The 15,691-nt window shown below is 58.2% G+C and overlaps 2 protein-coding genes across 5 annotated transcripts; one reads left to right on the top strand and one right to left on the bottom strand.

Moving 5' to 3' along the window:
* Nucleotides 1-1,109: 1,109 nt before the first annotated feature.
* LOC147194308 (fibroblast growth factor 13-like) lies at nt 1,110-6,365 on the top strand. Of its 2 annotated transcripts, none has more exons than XM_086130299.1 (5): nt 1,110-1,155; nt 2,566-2,676; nt 3,171-3,274; nt 3,394-3,592; nt 3,721-6,365. In XM_086130299.1, exons 1-5 carry the CDS (start codon nt 1,125-1,127, stop codon nt 3,855-3,857), a joined length of 582 nt encoding a protein of 193 aa, XP_085986425.1. In that variant the 5' UTR covers nt 1,110-1,124; the 3' UTR covers nt 3,858-6,365. The 2 variants fall into 2 exon arrangements, with proteins under 2 accessions (XP_085986425.1, XP_085986424.1); XM_086130298.1 differs by lacking the exon at nt 1,110-1,155 and adding an exon at nt 1,239-2,358.
* On the bottom strand, nt 5,373-15,538 carry LOC147194307 (actin filament-associated protein 1-like 1). 3 transcript variants are annotated; one of them, XM_086130289.1, is made up of 19 exons: nt 15,409-15,538; nt 14,988-15,284; nt 11,854-11,982; nt 11,685-11,765; nt 11,318-11,397; nt 11,125-11,242; nt 10,519-10,611; nt 10,133-10,344; nt 9,868-10,050; nt 9,638-9,721; nt 9,270-9,372; nt 8,555-8,683; nt 8,275-8,489; nt 7,778-7,923; nt 7,654-7,702; nt 7,260-7,371; nt 6,902-7,072; nt 6,653-6,813; nt 5,373-6,038 (listed from the first exon to the last, which is right to left on the bottom strand). In XM_086130289.1, the coding sequence occupies exons 2-19, from the start codon at nt 15,007-15,009 to the stop codon at nt 5,703-5,705; spliced, it is 2,424 nt and encodes an 807-aa protein (XP_085986415.1). In that variant the 5' UTR covers nt 15,010-15,284; nt 15,409-15,538; the 3' UTR covers nt 5,373-5,702. The 3 variants fall into 3 exon arrangements, with proteins under 3 accessions (XP_085986415.1, XP_085986416.1, XP_085986414.1); XM_086130290.1 differs by having other exon boundaries at nt 5,373-5,598; nt 5,901-6,038; nt 14,988-15,484; XM_086130288.1 differs by having other exon boundaries at nt 14,988-15,492.
* Nucleotides 15,539-15,691: the final 153 nt, after the last annotated feature.

The following is a 15,691-nucleotide window of genomic DNA, read 5'->3' as shown; positions in this document are numbered from 1 at the left end:
CCGCGATCGCACCGTCGCGATGACACGCGGTCGCTCTGACTTTCAAGATGGCCGCCGACTCCCGAGCTCCACGCCGATGTCGCATCCGACAGCGCATCGTACGACGCAAAGTTTCTTACGTGTTGTTAAAGTTGCCGACAAAGCGACACCCGCTGCGCGTTTTGCTCCACGCGCGTTCCGTACGACACGAACGCGAAGGAGGTTCGGAACGTGACGCGCCACATGTGCAAGATGGGACGTTTCGTGCCGCATGTTTGCGGTGTCCCGTACGCACGCTGGAAGATCGACGAGCGCACGATGGGCGGCGTCCAACGACAAGACGCGCGTTGGCCTTCGGCTCTCGACTTTCTTCTGATGGTTGAGCGCCGCGCGGTTTGGAAGTTCAACTTGCTGAGTGGGCGTCTTCCTTCGCTGCAACTTTTGCTTTCTCGCTCCAGCACTTTGGAGACGCGCGGGCAAGTTTTAACAGCAAGTCGGGGCACAGGATAATGGACGTCCACTTCAGTGTGGCCGATATGTAATGTGCGCTATTATGGGGGCCATGCAGGAAACACCATTAACTGTGTGTGTGTGTGAGATTGTGAGTGCGAGCAAGAGTGAGTGTGCGTGGGAGTGTATTGATGTGTGCACATTCATGTTTGGCTTGTGTACAAAACTCTGTGTGTGTGTGTGTGTGCGTATTTAAATCTATATATTTAAATATACACACACACACACAATATCTCTATCTAATTTTCCGTTAGCAGCTCCAGAGTAACATTCCAATTTGTGTGTTGCCCTCCAACTCTGTTGAGCGTTTTGGTCCTTGGGGGCGGGTGTCGGGCGTTGCCCTCGCCTGCTGGGGGCACTGTTGAAAATGAAAGGCAGGCCGGGCACAAAAGAGCGGCAGGTGGGATTCGTCCCCCAGGTGGCGAGATTTGGGAAGCGTCCCGCCTCCGTCCCGGCAATGAAAGATTGATGAAGTCCTAATGGCCTCTAATGTCCTCTAACGATCCGCCGGGCGGGCCTAATGGATCCGCAGCCCCGGAGAGAACGCGGCGCTCTCGCAACTTTGCCCCTCGCTCGTCGGGAAGTTGCCAAACGCCAGGAGGAGCGCAGACGCTCCCGAGCTTCACGGGCGCACAATGACTTTCCCTCTTCGCAGAGCCACGTCAGGTAGGGTGGGCGACGGGATGGAAAGGACGGGATATTTCGGGTTGTTGTTTTTTTTGGGGGGGCAGCACTGAGCCCTCCCGGAATCCCGAAGCCTTTGAGGGTTGACAATGACGAGATCCGCGCTCGTTCCCGTTCGTATGTCTCCTGATACGTTAGCATCAAGCGAGTGCCTTCGATGCTTTTCTTTCCGGCATGTTGGGAGGGTGAAAGTTTTCGGGGATGCTACCTCCGACTCGGTTTTGTCTTTGGCGTCGCCGCGCCTCACGCCGGCGCCACCTCGGCGTTCCGCGCGCTCGAGTCGCGATCCGCCGCTCGCTCCTTTTCTAGCGTTCCGAGCCGAATGCGGTCCCGCGAGCCGGCCAAAGGCTAACCGGATTGGGCGCGGCGCCCTCTGGTGGACGCCGTGAGGTACGACTCAGATGACGAACCGAGAGTGGAAAACTGACGAGAACGCGAAACGGATGCGCGTGTGTGTGTGTGTGTGTGTTAGGCTGTGCCAGAGTGTGTGTGTTCTTCTTGCAGCACCTCTGCACCAAAACAGCAGCACGGCCCCTCCCGTTCACATGGAACACACACACACACACACACACACACACAGCTGCAGCCTGCTCCATCTTCATCGCTTGGTCTCCTCCGTGCACGGGGCCTTTTTTTGTTCTTTTTTTATGAATGCCGCTTCGTTTCATTGACAAACAGAAGGACTGGGAGGGGCGAGGAGCGGCTGTGTGCGTGTGCATGGGGGTGGCTTCACTGCAGCTGCGCAACATCTTCGTCTCTCACACACACACACACACACACACACACACACACACGAAAACTTGCTCACTCAGAGATGCGCGCGCTCGTTCTCGCACGCACACACACACACACCCATCAATCGAGTAAAAAACTGTCTGAGAGGCGAGGGGGGGTGAGAGGAGCCATGCGCGGGGGTCGTCGGGGGTCCTTGGCAGATCGGCGAAGCGTGCCAATGGACGCGTCGCGGCGCTGAACGCCTCACCCCCCCCCCTCCTCCCGCCCGCGACATGTCGCGCGCGGCGGCCATCGCCGGCTCGCTGATGCGCCAGAGGCGGCAAGCGCGGGAGCGCGAGAAGGCGAGCGCGTGCCTCGGCGGCGATGCCGCCGACGACGGCAAACTGAACGTGTTCGCGCGCGTCAACTTGTTTGGCGCCCGCAAGAAGAGGAAGCGGAGGAGGCCGCCAGGTGAGCTCCGTCCTCCTGATCGCGATCGGCATCTCAACTTCGATTGGCCGCTGGCGAAGTACGCCCGGCGCTCCGCTTCCGGGGCGACGGCGCTTCCCGCCCGTCCCTCGTCCGCGCGCGTCCTGACATGAAACGGCGACCCGCAGTCTGGCGATTGTTGACCGGGATGCCGACGGTGGCGTTTTCTTTTCTTTCGGTGGTGAGCAGAGCCGCAGCTGAAGGGCATCGTGACGCGACTGGCCAGTCGGCAGGGCTTCCAGCTGCAGCTTCAGCCCGACGGCACCGTCGACGGAACCACAGAAGACGACGACGCCCACGGTCAGCGCGCACGCGGCACCGAGCAAAGTCTTCTCGTCCTCGCAGACTCGCTTAACGCCGCGGGCAAAAGCTCTTTGCGACGCACGCGGACGATGACATTGCCAAGTTGTCCGAGTGCCAGGAGGACCTAGACGATGTTTGCCTTGAGTCTCGGTGGCCGGTATCGGCGGCCTCCGCCGGTACCCGACACCTCAAAATCAAGCCGGTCTCGTCCCAATAACGACATCCTCGCCCATCCCTCCTTCCAAGCGGACCGCTCGGTTCAACGAGTAGACACGCGTGGCACTCCGCGGGCGCCCTATAGCACCGCTCGTAAACCAAAGTTGTGCGGAAATGTCATCCGGTCGTCGGGGGAAACACCTTGACTGACTGAAAAAAAGACTCAAGCAGCCTTATGGAAAGTCACAAAAAAAAAACAAACCCCACACGCGTTAGCAATGCTCGCGACTGCAACGTACACACTCACAAATGTGTGTGTGTGTGTGCGCCAACAGCTGTGTTCAATCTGATCCCCGTGGGACTTCGTGTGGTCGCCATCCAGGGCGTCCAAACCAAACTGTACTTGGCCATGAACTGCGAGGGCTTCCTCTACACCTCTGTATGTACACACACACCCGCACTCGCATCCACACTCGGTCGCCACAGAGACGCGGCATGGACGAAAAGAGAAAGGTCGGCCCCGCCCCCGCCTGACGGCTCCGCCCATCCCGCGCGCAGGAACACTTCACGGCCGAGTGCAAGTTCAAGGAGTCGGTGTTCGAGAACTACTACGTGACCTACTCGTCCATGCTGTACCGGCAGCAGGCGTCGGGGCGCTCGTGGTACCTGGGCCTCAACAAGGAGGGCGCCGTCATGAAGGGCAACCGCGTCAAGAAGAACAAGCCGGCCGCGCACTTCATTCCCAAACCGCTCAAAGGTAAGGCGCCAGGTAGAAAATCTGCGAGCGTCCGGAATGGAATCATTGATCGACATGAAATCCTACGAAGGATTTTGCTTCACCGCTGCTTGTTCAGCGCTTTTGTCTTTGTGTGCGTGTGTGCGCAGTGGCCATGTACAGAGAGCCGTCCCTTCACGACCTGACGGAGTTGTCGCGCTCAAGCGGCGCCACGCCGACCAAAAGTCGCAGCGCTTCGGCTCTGCTCAACGGAGGGAAGTCGGCGAGCAACGACGACCTGTCCTAGCCCCCCCGCGGCCACGCCCGACGCCGCCGACGGCCCCCCCCCCCCCGACTCTCGCACAACCGCACGCGCATCTACATCCTCTGTTCTTGTGTTGACCGTGCCCCATCTTGCCGGCGAGAAACTATGTCAAAGTCATTTGAGGAGCTTCGTTTCCACAAAAAGTCGTGCCGTGCCGGCAAGCAGACAGCTTTTATGGACGAGTCGCTCTTTTTGTGCACATCGCGCACCGTCCTGGTGCCGAGGAGCCAGGGCAAAGTCATTCCAGGTGTGAATTTGGCTGACATCCGCAGGCAATCATGAACCTTTTGGAAAGGGGAGGGGGGCGATTAGCCAATTTTGGGGTGTAAGCGCCCACTCATTGTCGTTTTTTTTTTTTCTTCACTGAGCAACTATGTTGAAGTGAGTTGAGGCGCCAATTCAGACCAAAGTAGCATTTGGCCACCACGTTGAAGAATCTCTCCCCAACTACAATAACTGGCAGATTTTTTTTTTTGGGGGGGGGGGGGGTTCTTTTGTATGCATGTCTTCCATGATTTTGTTTTTTTTGGCTCATCTTGTGGCACCTTGGCGCCAAGCAGCCATCGAAGCGAGTTGAGGAGCTTGATTGGGAGAAATCCATCCAGACAACAACGGAGGGGGACCCGAGACAGCCACACGCAGGCGTGGAATGACAATCGGCCGACAGACGGAAGAGGAATGCGGGCCGTCGCTAGGAAACAGGCGGCCACATTTCGGCGGCCATGGGAGCCGCCGGCAAGGCGTGGCGCGCCCGCCCCGCTGGTCGCCAGACAATTGGCAAGTGGCAAACCGCAACATTTCACCTTCCCGCGGCCAAATTGGCAAATGAACGGAGACGTTTGGCAAAGTCGGAGCCCTGGCCCCGCAAGTCCAGCGTCAAAGCGTTCGTTGAGGACGCCTTGAGAACCACGTTTCAGGAAGTCTTGGGGGGGCAAAAAAAAAAAAAAAAAAGAGAAATTGTGAGCAACCGCTTGGCGGTGCCACAGCGGCAAGCGTTTCTCCACATTCCAAGAATTGTCAGCTTTTGGGACATTTTCCCCGACAAGGCGGAGTCATCGTTCCGCCTTTCTCAACCCAATCAAAGCGTTCCGAGTCCAAAGCGTTCAGTTCACTCAGGACATTTGCACTCTCCGTCCGCGCTCACTCTTTCGATATTTAGCCGCGTCGGCGTTGCAACCGGGCGCCATTTGCATTTGCGACATGGGTGCCGCCCCATCTCCCCCCCGCCCGCTCTTTTCTTCCGTTTGGACAAAGTCGATGGCCCGGGGGTCCCTTGGGCGCTCAGCCCCGACTCCTCCACAAACGACATCGGCGAGTTCTCGTTTGTCGCTTTCCGAGCTCGTTCCCGTCAGGGAGCCGCGGACCGTACTTGACATGCGCTGAATAAAACCTCAACGGGTCACCGCTCGCTCGCATTTTGAACAGCGCGATCGATACACGGGAGGTACGCGCGGCACGCCGGCGCCGCCGCTCCTCGCTCAAAGAAAGAGGACAAAGTGGACGTCGACTCGGCCTTTTTAGTTCGATTCCATAAAGTGCAGCGGCGGCGTAACATCGTCATCGTCGCAATAATTTAGGCATGCAAGTCGCCCGATCGGAAGCCAGGGGGCGGCGCCGGTTGGTCGTCCTTCCGGCACTTTGCGAACGAGGTCCGGGTGAGAGGAGGGGCGGGGCCTTTCCTCACCTGCGGGCGTCTTCACGTGCGCGTCTTGGACTCCCACTCCTGCAAAAGGGCAGCGGTGGCGAGGAGTCCCGTACAAAGGCTTTGCCAACGGCGCCCCGGCAGACTTTTCGGGTGACGAGCGGTATTGATTTTTCTAAAGCGCTCTACAAAGTTTCTGGCCCCATACTTGAAAGTCGAAATCGGCGCGAGAGCAAAATGACGACTTTGAGACCAGATGGGGACAAGCGCGTTGACACCAAAACGACAATCGTCACCAAAGGTGCGGATGACGAAAAGGCGTGTCCATCGCCATCGGGGGCATGAAGGCAAGCGAGCAAGAGGGCCGCCGTCCATGCGCTCACCTTGGCCTTTTGCATGACGTTCCCCTTGGAGGAGGCGTCCAGAGACGGCGGGCGCTTGCGGAGTTCTGAAGCCGAGTTGACGGGAACGGCGCCGCCGCAGTCGGACACGTCGCGCGCTTTGCCGCCGCCGCCGCACACCTGCACACACGCGCGCAACTTAGCGCTGTCGTCGCCACAATTTGCCCGACAACGTATTGGTGGCGGGGTCATCATCACTTGGGATTTTTCATTCCAGGGTTTTTTTTTGGGGGGGGGGGGCATGGGGGTTCTCCCGCTCATTCCGTCAGCTTGAATCGGCAGCTTTGTTAGTTTGCTCATTTTGCCAAAATGTTTTGTTTTACTTTCAATGTTATAGTTTTGCCATTAGGGCTTTCTTCTTTTTTTCAAGCATACGGACTCTTACTCGCATGATCCAAAAAGTCTGGAAAGGTATCGTGCAAGAAGTAAACGACAAATCCCAAACGACTACTTCTTTTGTGTACTTGTCAATCGCAATAGCCCGGGTATGAAATGAATGGACAAAAGCAAAAGTGAAGGTCGAATTGAGTTGGAGCCACTTGGCGTGTTTTGAACAGCACGCTCATTTTTAGTGACGGTGAAAGCGCCATACAGCGTCAATCAAGGTGACTTGAGGGGAACGCGCATTTTCTTTTTTTTTTTTTGAATGAAAGAAATGAGGCGGAGGTATTCGAGACGCGCACGATGACCTCCGGGAAAAGACAAAATTTCCCCCCCCCCCCCCTCTCGGCTACCTGGGTGGCACTGGTGGGCGGGGCCACCGCGGCGCCCCGAGCCAGTGACTTGTTGAGGTTTTCTTTGACCCGCGTCAGCTTGAGCTCAAGCTCCACCCGCTCCTCCTCCTTCTGCCTGCACAGCGCCTCCAGTTGGACAAGACGGCGCTCGGCGGCGGCGTCTGCGCGCACACAAATAGATGCGGATGACTCCCGGATACGTGCGCGCAACACCCTTTTGCCCACTTTTCGGACACGCGCGCTACTCACCTGCGACGTCAGCGTCCTTCGATTCCTTCAAGTTTTTCCTGTCGGCGCGCAGGGCGTGAAGGTCGCGCCTGAGGGCGTCCTTCTGCCTCTCCAGCTCCGCCTGCTGCGTCACGTATCTCCTGGCGTCGTCCTCGGCGCGCAGTTTCCCGTAGCGGGCGTACTGGTTGACGTCTGCAAGACAAAAGGTGGCCCCTGAGCGACAGACAATGAGCGCCGAGGAGCGCTTGGACGACTCAAAGTCGAGGTTTGCACGAGCGCCGTCACCGCTAACGAGCCGTCAATAGCTGCCAATGAGAGTCCCAAGAAGCGGGCGGGTCAGGTCACTCCGCGAGCAATGACCGAGGGAGCGTCTACTCACTGGAGGCGTGTCTCTTAATGGCGGCCTGCTGCTCGGTGCGATCCGAGTCCCTGCTGGAGAAGGAGGCGCGGCGCCTGGACGAGGCGCTTCTGGCCGCGGGGCCGCCGTCGTCCTGTGGCGACACGTGAAGCGGTTATGCCAGCTGACAACCAGTCGCCATCTTTGCCAGAACAAAGGCGCTTCTCGTTGGGAGAGCGACCGAGGAGAATGCTGTGCAGCGGAGCGCTCTTTGTGAGCGGGACGGCAAATAAAAAACACCAGCCCCCCCCCCCCCCCCAACTCCGTCCACAAAGCTTTTGTTTTGTGGTCAAAGAGGTGGACTTTTCATCAGTCAGTTAAAAAGGCAATGATGCTATTGGGCCCGGGGGGGACATTCCGCGGACGGTGACCTCACCTCCACACTTTCGTAGACCTCGTCGTACGTGGCGGCGGCGGTGGCCCATCTGAGAGCGAGGGGGGCAGAAAAAGACTGAAACCAAGCGGCGGACCGGAGGGAGCTCCACGCCGGCGAGTCTCACAGGAAGGAGCGTCTGGCGGCGTGGCGGATGTCCGTCAGCGTGTCCACGTCCACGTAGTCGTAGTGGAGCTCTTCGGGCAGCGCCCCGCCGCCCGTCTCGGCCAGCAGGACCCCCAGCCAGCGGCCCAGACTCTGCGAGCAGCCGGCCTGGGCCCACGCGGAAACCTCAGCGCCCGTTCCGACGGCGGCGCTCGACATTGACGCGACCGCCATTCAATTCACAAGTTTGGCCTTCAAATTCAACGTGGAACGTCTGCCGCGTATTTCCCACAATGCTTTGCTTTGAAATTCAAACCGCGTCAGTCTAAAATTGCAATCGGTTGACTTTGGAGGCATTCAAATCGGCATTCTTTCTTTGGTAAGACCCCCCCCCCCCCCAAAAAGGATGATATTCATGACACGTTTTAAAAATGAGGCTCAATGGGCGGGTGATGAGAATTGGATTGCGCCTCGCATCCGAACGGCCATATCGGAGCGACGCCGACGCGACGGGATTACCTCCAAGGCCGCGAGCTCCGCCCCTCCCTGGAGGATGCGGAAGGAGAAGGGACGCTTGGGGCCGAGCCCCCCCGGCACCACCTCGGCCCCCCGCAGGGGGACGGCGGCGACGGGGGCCCGCCGGTCTCCCGGCTCCCGATGCAGATTCAGATTTCCCGCTCGCACCGTGCACCAACACTCCTTCCAGACTCCGCCCACGCACACGCCGAGATATCCTGGGGGCGAGTTTTGCGCCGAGGTCAGCCCGCCGCGCCGCGGCCCGACGGACAACGAGCCTCACCGCGGCCGGGGTCGTCGCGGAGGACGGGCGGCTTGCGTTTGGAGAAGGTGATGATTTGATTGATGGTCTTTCCCGCCGCGCGGCTCACGGATCCCGTCAACTCCGACAGGGCGCCGCGCTTGGCTTTGCCTGCGACCCAAACGCAGATGATCAAGCGCTCGCTCGTTTCGTTCAAAAGAGGAAAAACAAATAGCAAACGTTTTGTTTGTTTTTTTAACCCGTGGAATTTGTGGCGTGAAGGCGGAGCCGCGCGCCGGTCTCCGGACACGCGTTTGCAAATCGCCGCCCGCAAAAGTCCCACGGGAGGATCCGGCCGATCAAGAGTGACGCGTTTCACGTTGCCATTTGTCGATCCATCGCCGCGCGACCGCGGCGATGGATCCTCTTTAAGTTTTTGCGGCTTCGCATACGACGGCCCCGTAAAGGTCGGCCGGGACTCTTGCCTCGGCCCAATGGGCAATCAATGGGTCCTTCTCGGCTCCCCCCCCGCGCCTGTTTGTGATCGGGCGACACAATCGCAGGAAGTGGGCGGGAAGGACATCCGATGTGCTCCCGCCTCCCTTCCCGTCACCCCCCCGGCGCCACAAAAGAGCCTCCGGCAAGATTCTTCTTGGGCACGGCGCCTACTGAGCAACCGAGAAGCCTCAACGGCATCGGCGCAGTTCACACGTCGGCACTCACGACGTCCCAACGTGATGATCGGGCGGCAACCTACCGAGCGGGTCGGCGGCGTCCGGTCCCGGTCCCGGCGCCGCTCCGCGCGCGGATGACTGCCAGTCTGCGTCGGAGTCTGACGCGTGTCTGTCGGATTGCGGCGTCTGAGGCGGGAAGGCTTTGCCATCATTTGCTCACTTTGAAACGCGGCAACGGCCTCGGGGGACGTCTGCCGCCTTCCGATGGCCAAATTGCGTCTTGGTCAAAAGCCAGCGGTCGTCGGATTTGGCGGTCGCCGCTCGCCAAAGTTTTTCCCGTGACTTCAAATTCTCCAAACGGCCATTTGAGGGAAAGCAGAAGTTCCTCGAGGCCATCGACAAAAAGCGAGGCGGGGCATGCAGGAGAGGGAAGGGGAGGAGGATGACGCACCTTGTCAAGCGACGTCTTCCCCCGAACGACGGGAGGAGTCGATGCGTCGAGATGGTCCGCGTTGCCGCCAACGCCTCGCACCGCCTGGAAGTTCAAATTGCTTTTTGTCAAAGCCGCAAACGGGAGCGTCTTCCGTCGCGTTCGGAGAGGAAGCCGAGCGGCGAGTAGGGAAAGAGTGAAGGACGGCCTCCCGCAGGCGCAGGCGCAGGCGCGCGCCTGAGCGCGTGTACCTTGATCCATCGCTGGGCCTGCTCTCTGCTCTGCACGGCCAGCACCAGAACTTCTCCGGCGGGCAGAGAGAAGCGCAGCTCGTGTCTTTTCTTCTTGCGGCCGTCCTTGTTGACGTAGAGGACGCTGCATTGGCCCAGCGGAATCTCCGTGTGGGGGGTGCTCTCCTTCACACTCTTGTAGCACTACACACACACACCCACTCTCGTCTTTTCATCTCTCTGGCTGTCTCAGCCCTTCCTTCGTGTGTCTCTCTCTCTCTCTCACCTGTAGCTTGTCCTCTCGCACGACCACCAGCTGTTTGGCCCACTGTCCGAATCGCTTCTTCCGCGGCAGGAAGGCGCAAATCCGGCAGTTGCCGACCGCAGCGTCCGCGCTCCCGTCCGCGGCGCTCCACCTCGGAGGAGGACTCCGCCTTTTGGCCTCGTCGTCCTCCTCGTAGGACTCGTAGGAGCTGCTCACTGCGTCCGAGTCGTTATCTGAGCGCATGGACAACACACCGAAAGCATTGCTTCTCAAATTCGGATCTGGGGGCCTCACAGAACTGCTGCGCGCGCTGCTCTGTTTTCTTTCTTTTTTGGAAACACGGAGCACTGCTGACTTCCAAACATGCAGGTGGTATCCCTGAGCGGAAAGAAGCCAAGAGGACTCACAGGAGTTTTGGGGAGGCCCGTTGATCCTGGTGGTGGGGTAATTGTTGTCTGCATCTTCATAGTAGGCGTCTTCCTCAGAGTTTCCGCCGGCCGCTGCGGGAAAAACCAAGAAGAACGACTCAAGCGCGCTTCCGTCACGATGGCGGCGTTGGGACTCGTTCATCGATCCCGACGCTCTGATCGCACTATGGAGGTTTGGTGGCTCAATAAAGTCCATTCGAGTTTCCTCCGTGACAACGGAGGAGAAGCGGACGTCAACGTCTTTCCACGTCGTTCTTGGAGCACTACTTTTGCCTAGAAGAGGCTCCTACCATCACCTCAACGTCGCTCATCGCCAAGACGCCGCGGGACGGCCGTTAAGCGCGACTTTGGTTGCGTCCACATCACCCCTCGGCGCCCAGGCGGCAGCGCCGCGAGACTCTCCGCTTTCTACATTTGTGCGGCAACGTGACAAAGTTCCATCAAAACGCCCGGCGTGGTTGGAAGGGCCGCTTCGAAACGGAACGCTCGGTCTATGTTTTTCAGACGATTCCCGCAAGAACTTGCCGGCCGCTCGTCACGTCGCCCTCGTGCCCCGAATGCGCGTTAAGGCCGACGCGCGCCCACCGTCCGCGTCGGCGGTGAAGCGCCGGGGGGCCGAGTCTGGCTCCGGCGCAAGGGCCTCCTCGTAGTAGTCCTCCGGGAGGGGCGTGGTCGGCAGCGCAGGGGGCGTGTCCCCGGGCGTCTGAGGGCGGCGAGTCGAAGCGCTAGTCAGCAAGTCAGCGCGTATGACGGAAACGAGAGCGGGCGGACAACTTACAGATTTGTCGCCTTGTGTCTCCTCTTCCTCTCCCTCCCTCCGGAGGACGGGGGAGGTACAGAGCGCGTGCAGATCGCAGTCTGGTGACGCAAGCGGTGACATCGTCATCGCCTCGCGATCGATAAGTAAGCCCTTTCCAAATTGGCCGAATGATTTGAACGTTTCTCCACAAAAAGTGATTTTCAAAAAAGTGTTTATGATCAATAGTAACTCTAATGTATCATTGACACCCGTTACAAATCCATTGTAATAAAAAAAACTAAACGAAAAAATGAATGAATCTGGGTCAGATGTGATCAATTCAACAAAAGAATCGGTTAGGGGACTTTTATTTGGGCCTCGCGCGAGGACACGTCGAAGGACTCACCGAAGCCCTCGAACAAGGACTCGACGAAGCCGGTGCCGTCGCCGTCGAGACCGCTGTTGACGTACACGTCCGAGGCGGCGCCTGCGGAGAAGCGTAGACGGGATTTTCTGGCCTTCGATTCAAAACGGAACCTGCCGGCGGGCAGGAAAAACGTCCCGGATGAGGATACCCGGCGTCCGCAGCGTGTCCAAGATGTCGCGCACGGACGCCATCTTGCGGGCGGCGGCGGCGCCGAGGCTCTCGCCGTCCAGCATCTCCAGCAAAGAGGCCAGCTCGCCGACCAGTCGCTCCACCGCCTCTGCACAGACACGCTTACGATTGCCGATAGATGCCACAACAATCCCCGAGGGGGCGCGGGAAGCGGCGAGCGCTACTTTTGCCACGATGAAACTCCTCAACTCACTTTAAGAGAGCACCTCGACACCAAGATGGCGCTACAAGTCATACTTTTTTTGCCCCCCGCCGAGTACAGAAAACAAAGGAAAGAGGCTAGAGTCCCAAACTGTGACGTCGCTGCGTTGGCATTCACTTGACTCTGCGATCGCGTGATCGCTGGCCACCTGGCACATTTTCCTGTGTTGTTAGCAAGCATGTTGCTTTTTTTGGGTTTTTTTGGGACTGACATTGTAACCGAAAGTTCAAAACAAAACATGCGTCGCCACAAAATACAGCAAACGGAGGACTCAAGCGTCGTGGACGTTTTGACGAAACGCACCAAACAAAGTTTTTGCGTGCGAGCGTGTGCGCGGACCTTGACGCACGCTCACGCATCCTGCTCTCTTTCTCTCTCGGCCAGGATGTTTCCTCGCAAAGAGGAAAAGAGGTCAAAGTGCAGAAGAAAAGCGGCCGAGAGGGCGGACCGTCCTCATCGTCACGAGCGGCGACCGCGACGACGAGGTTATTGTGGCGTGGGACGGCCTTCGCTCGTTGTCGGCTGTTCTTTCTTCTCAAAAAATGGATTCCAAACTCCTCCTGTGGAATCTCCAGCTCGGTTTTTTTTTTTGCTCTTTTCTAACACTTTAAAACAACGTGAGCAAAAATCATTTGTACAACGATAAATAAAATAAGAAATGAAGAGCGAAGACGGTAGAGAGCCCAAAAACCGTAAACTAAAAAAAAGTCTCAAGAGGAAAAATGAGTTTGAAGACGAGCTTTAAAGATGGCCAGCGAGGGGGCTCGCCCAACGTTCATTCCAAAAAGGGGGGCCGGCGGGCAAAAGACAAACGGGCTTGGCAGGTGCGCAGGAGCTCAGGTGACGTGACAAAGGCATCGATTAGTGTTTCAAAGTGCGGTTGGGACAGGAGAGCCTTGGCCATCGCCGGCTGCCCGAGATGATAAAAGTTCAACGTGGACATGACACGCGGGCGCTCGAGACCAAAGTCCAACACGGAAGTCTCATAGAGAGGACGTCAACGCGATTTCACACAGGGCGAGAGTTCAAGGCGGAAAGGGAAAAGGCGGTAGGGGGCCCGTGTCGGGACGTCCGCCGTCTCGCTTGGCGCGCGCGCACGCACGCACGCTCAGACAATTGCGCATTGTTTTCAGAGATCGCAAGGAGAATCGAAGCAACTCGGAGACAAAAATGGGGCGTGACGCACAAACGCGCCGCAGCTGCGTTGTGCGAGTGAGCAGCCGTTGGCGCGTCCAGCCGGCAGCTGTGAGCGCGCGTGCCCGTGCGCGTCCTCGTAGGCCAGCAGCTGTAGTTTCCTGTCGGGCTTGTTGACGACTCCCGCGCGTCCGCGGCCGCATTTGCTCGCCGTGTCGCGGTGGCCGTTTTGGGGAGCAAAGGCAAAAAGTGCCTTCGTCCTAACCGCCAAAGACTTTCCACGTTTGCGTGGGGCTGACGTTGGTTCTTTTGGGTCGAAAGGCAAAAGAAAAAAAACATAAAAAACATCAGCTGTACAACCAGCTTGCGGCCCACAGAGCCTGCTTTGTTAACACGCACGCACACACACACACACACACACACACAGTCATGAGACTGGAACCATGCGACTCCAATTTTAGATTGTCCGAGTGTCATCGTGATCTTCTCACACCAAAGGATGATGACGGCGTCTGTTGTGCACTTTTCCATCTTTTTTCCTGACACTGCCCCTTTTTGTTCAGGGAGAGGGTGGGGGTTCCGGAGGGGTCGGAGTGCATCTTGGCACGTCGGCAGAGCCGATCGTCATCGTCACAGTTTTTGTGGCTCCTCATTTTGAATTTGAGCCATCTGCGCAGCGATGACAAGCGGCCAAAACACGTCACTTTTGTCAATCTTTTTGCAACTTGGTGCTAACTGTGCTGAGACACTTGCGGGTCGCGGGGCACACGGGTGAGGCCTCAAATGACTCGGCGGATGATTGCAATTTAGGAGCGGCAAAAAAAGCCGGAGACAACCGCCGAGGCAGAGAAGGAGACAAGGAAAGAGGAAGGGGGGCCGGGGAAGGAGATGAAGTTGTAAAGCGGGAGGCAAGGAAGCAAGAGAGAAGAGAAGGGATGCTTCGAAGCAGGGAAAGGACCTCGATGAGCAGTGAAGGAGGCCAGGCGCTAAGGAGAGGAGACAAATGACCAGGGAAGGAAGTAAGGGAGAAGGGAAGGAGGAGATGCTGGAGAGGAGGGAGCAAGGAAGGATGTCACGGGACGGACGTGAGGGAGGTAGACAAGAAGACAAGGGAGCCAGAAGGTCAGCCAAGGAGTCAGCGAGGAGGCAAGGCAGACGAGGGAGCGGAGGGAAAGAGATGAGACGGCCGGGGGAATGTTGCAAGGGCAAAGGGGGGGAGGAGGTTGCGGCGGAAAGGGAATGGGAGACGATCGCGTGAAGGAAACAAGGGCGAGAGGTGAAGAAGACAAAGGAGCAGGAAAGGAAATGAAGGAGGTGCGGGAGCAAGGAAACGCATGCGAGGGCAAAGAACCCGAAGGACCAAGGGAAGGAGGTCAGGGAGGAGGCGGGGGGGGGGGGCGACAATGGAGGCGAGCAGGGAAGGAGGCGAGTGAGCGGCAACCTCAAGAACTGTCGCGCGCCTCTGATGACGTCACCGTACCCGCTGGCAGGCCGAGATTCGCTCTGACGTCACTCCCCTGCCCCTTACGGTTCCGGCCCGACCGCCAACCGTCGTCCGGCGCTCTCGCTCACTCGGCGTCCGAGCCTTTTCTTGACTTTCGACACTCAATTCGCCCGTACGTCGTTGGGGTTCCGTTCGGGAACCATGACGTCAACTTGTCGCGAACGAACGCGGCTAGCAGCTAGCGCGTAAGTCGCGGCGAGGTGACGTCAAGTTGAAGCTCAACTTCTTCCACAAAGTTCACGTGAAAACTCACCGCTTTGACGTTTGGGGTCCATAAGTCCACTTTTTGGTCTCCGGCAACCACTTCCGTCGCTTGGTCGTCGTCGTGGTCTTCCGGGAGGAGCGCCACTCGGCGAAGTGGGGACGAGACGAGCGCGGCCGGCCTGAGTAAGCCTCCGGGCGGCCGCAGCGGAGTACACTGACCGCCGCGGGATGGAGCGGGGGCGGGAGCGGGAGGACCTCCGTTGGACTGCTCGTCCGCCTCCGGGTCCTAGAGCCGGTTGCTCGTCCTCACAAGAAGCCTTGCGGAAGGCGAGGCTCTCCGCTATGCCTTTAAGAAGGCCAGATCGAAAAGAAAAGTTCCCCAAGAGAGACAGACGTCACTTGAAAAACCACTACGATGTCTCAACAGAGCATTTCAGCTCGTTTGATGTCTCATCTGCATTTGATCTCACCAATCCGAAGGATATGATAGAGAGACAACGGAAACTTCTTCGTCCTGCCAGCGGTCTGTGTCGTGACCTGCGCAGCCGAGGAATCGGTTTAATGGCAAACGAGACAAAAGAAAAGCAAACAGGATACAGGAACAGGCGCACGCGCGCACACGCGCACACACACACACACACACACACACACACACACACACACACACACACACACACACACACACACACACACGCAAGCAGACACACACGTCCGATCTTCACAAACTCCCATGACTGAGTTTGCCCGTCGAGA

Source organism: Hippocampus guttulatus, chromosome 15, assembly GCF_054856545.1.
Source record: "Hippocampus guttulatus isolate MCC_2025c chromosome 15, RoL_Hgut_1.0, whole genome shotgun sequence".
Lineage (NCBI taxonomy): Eukaryota > Metazoa > Chordata > Actinopteri > Syngnathiformes > Syngnathidae > Hippocampus > Hippocampus guttulatus.
The sequence above is the reverse complement of the archived record's forward strand: the minus strand, read 5'-3'. Positions and strand labels throughout refer to the sequence as shown.

What these genes read in the sequence shown, in the direction of transcription:
- LOC147194308 (XM_086130298.1), top strand. Translation starts at nt 2,181, where the DNA reads ATGTCGCGCGCGGCGGCCATCGCCGGCTCGCTGATGCGCCAGAGGCGG. An exon ending in AGAAGACGACGACGCCCACG is followed by an intron (nt 2,677 to 3,170) that starts GTCAGCGCGCAC and finishes GTGCGCCAACAG; the next exon opens with CTGTGTTCAATCTGATCCCC. An exon ending in AGGGCTTCCTCTACACCTCT is followed by an intron (nt 3,275 to 3,393) that starts GTATGTACACAC and finishes TCCCGCGCGCAG; the next exon opens with GAACACTTCACGGCCGAGTG.
- LOC147194307 (XM_086130289.1), bottom strand. Translation starts at nt 15,009, where the DNA reads ATGGACCCCAAACGTCAAAGCG. An exon ending in GGACACGCTGCGGACGCCGG is followed by an intron (nt 11,766 to 11,853) that starts GTATCCTCATCC and finishes GCTTCTCCGCAG; the next exon opens with GCGCCGCCTCGGACGTGTAC. An exon ending in AGGTCTACGAAAGTGTGGAG is followed by an intron (nt 7,372 to 7,653) that starts GTGAGGTCACCG and finishes GTGTCGCCACAG; the next exon opens with GACGACGGCGGCCCCGCGGC.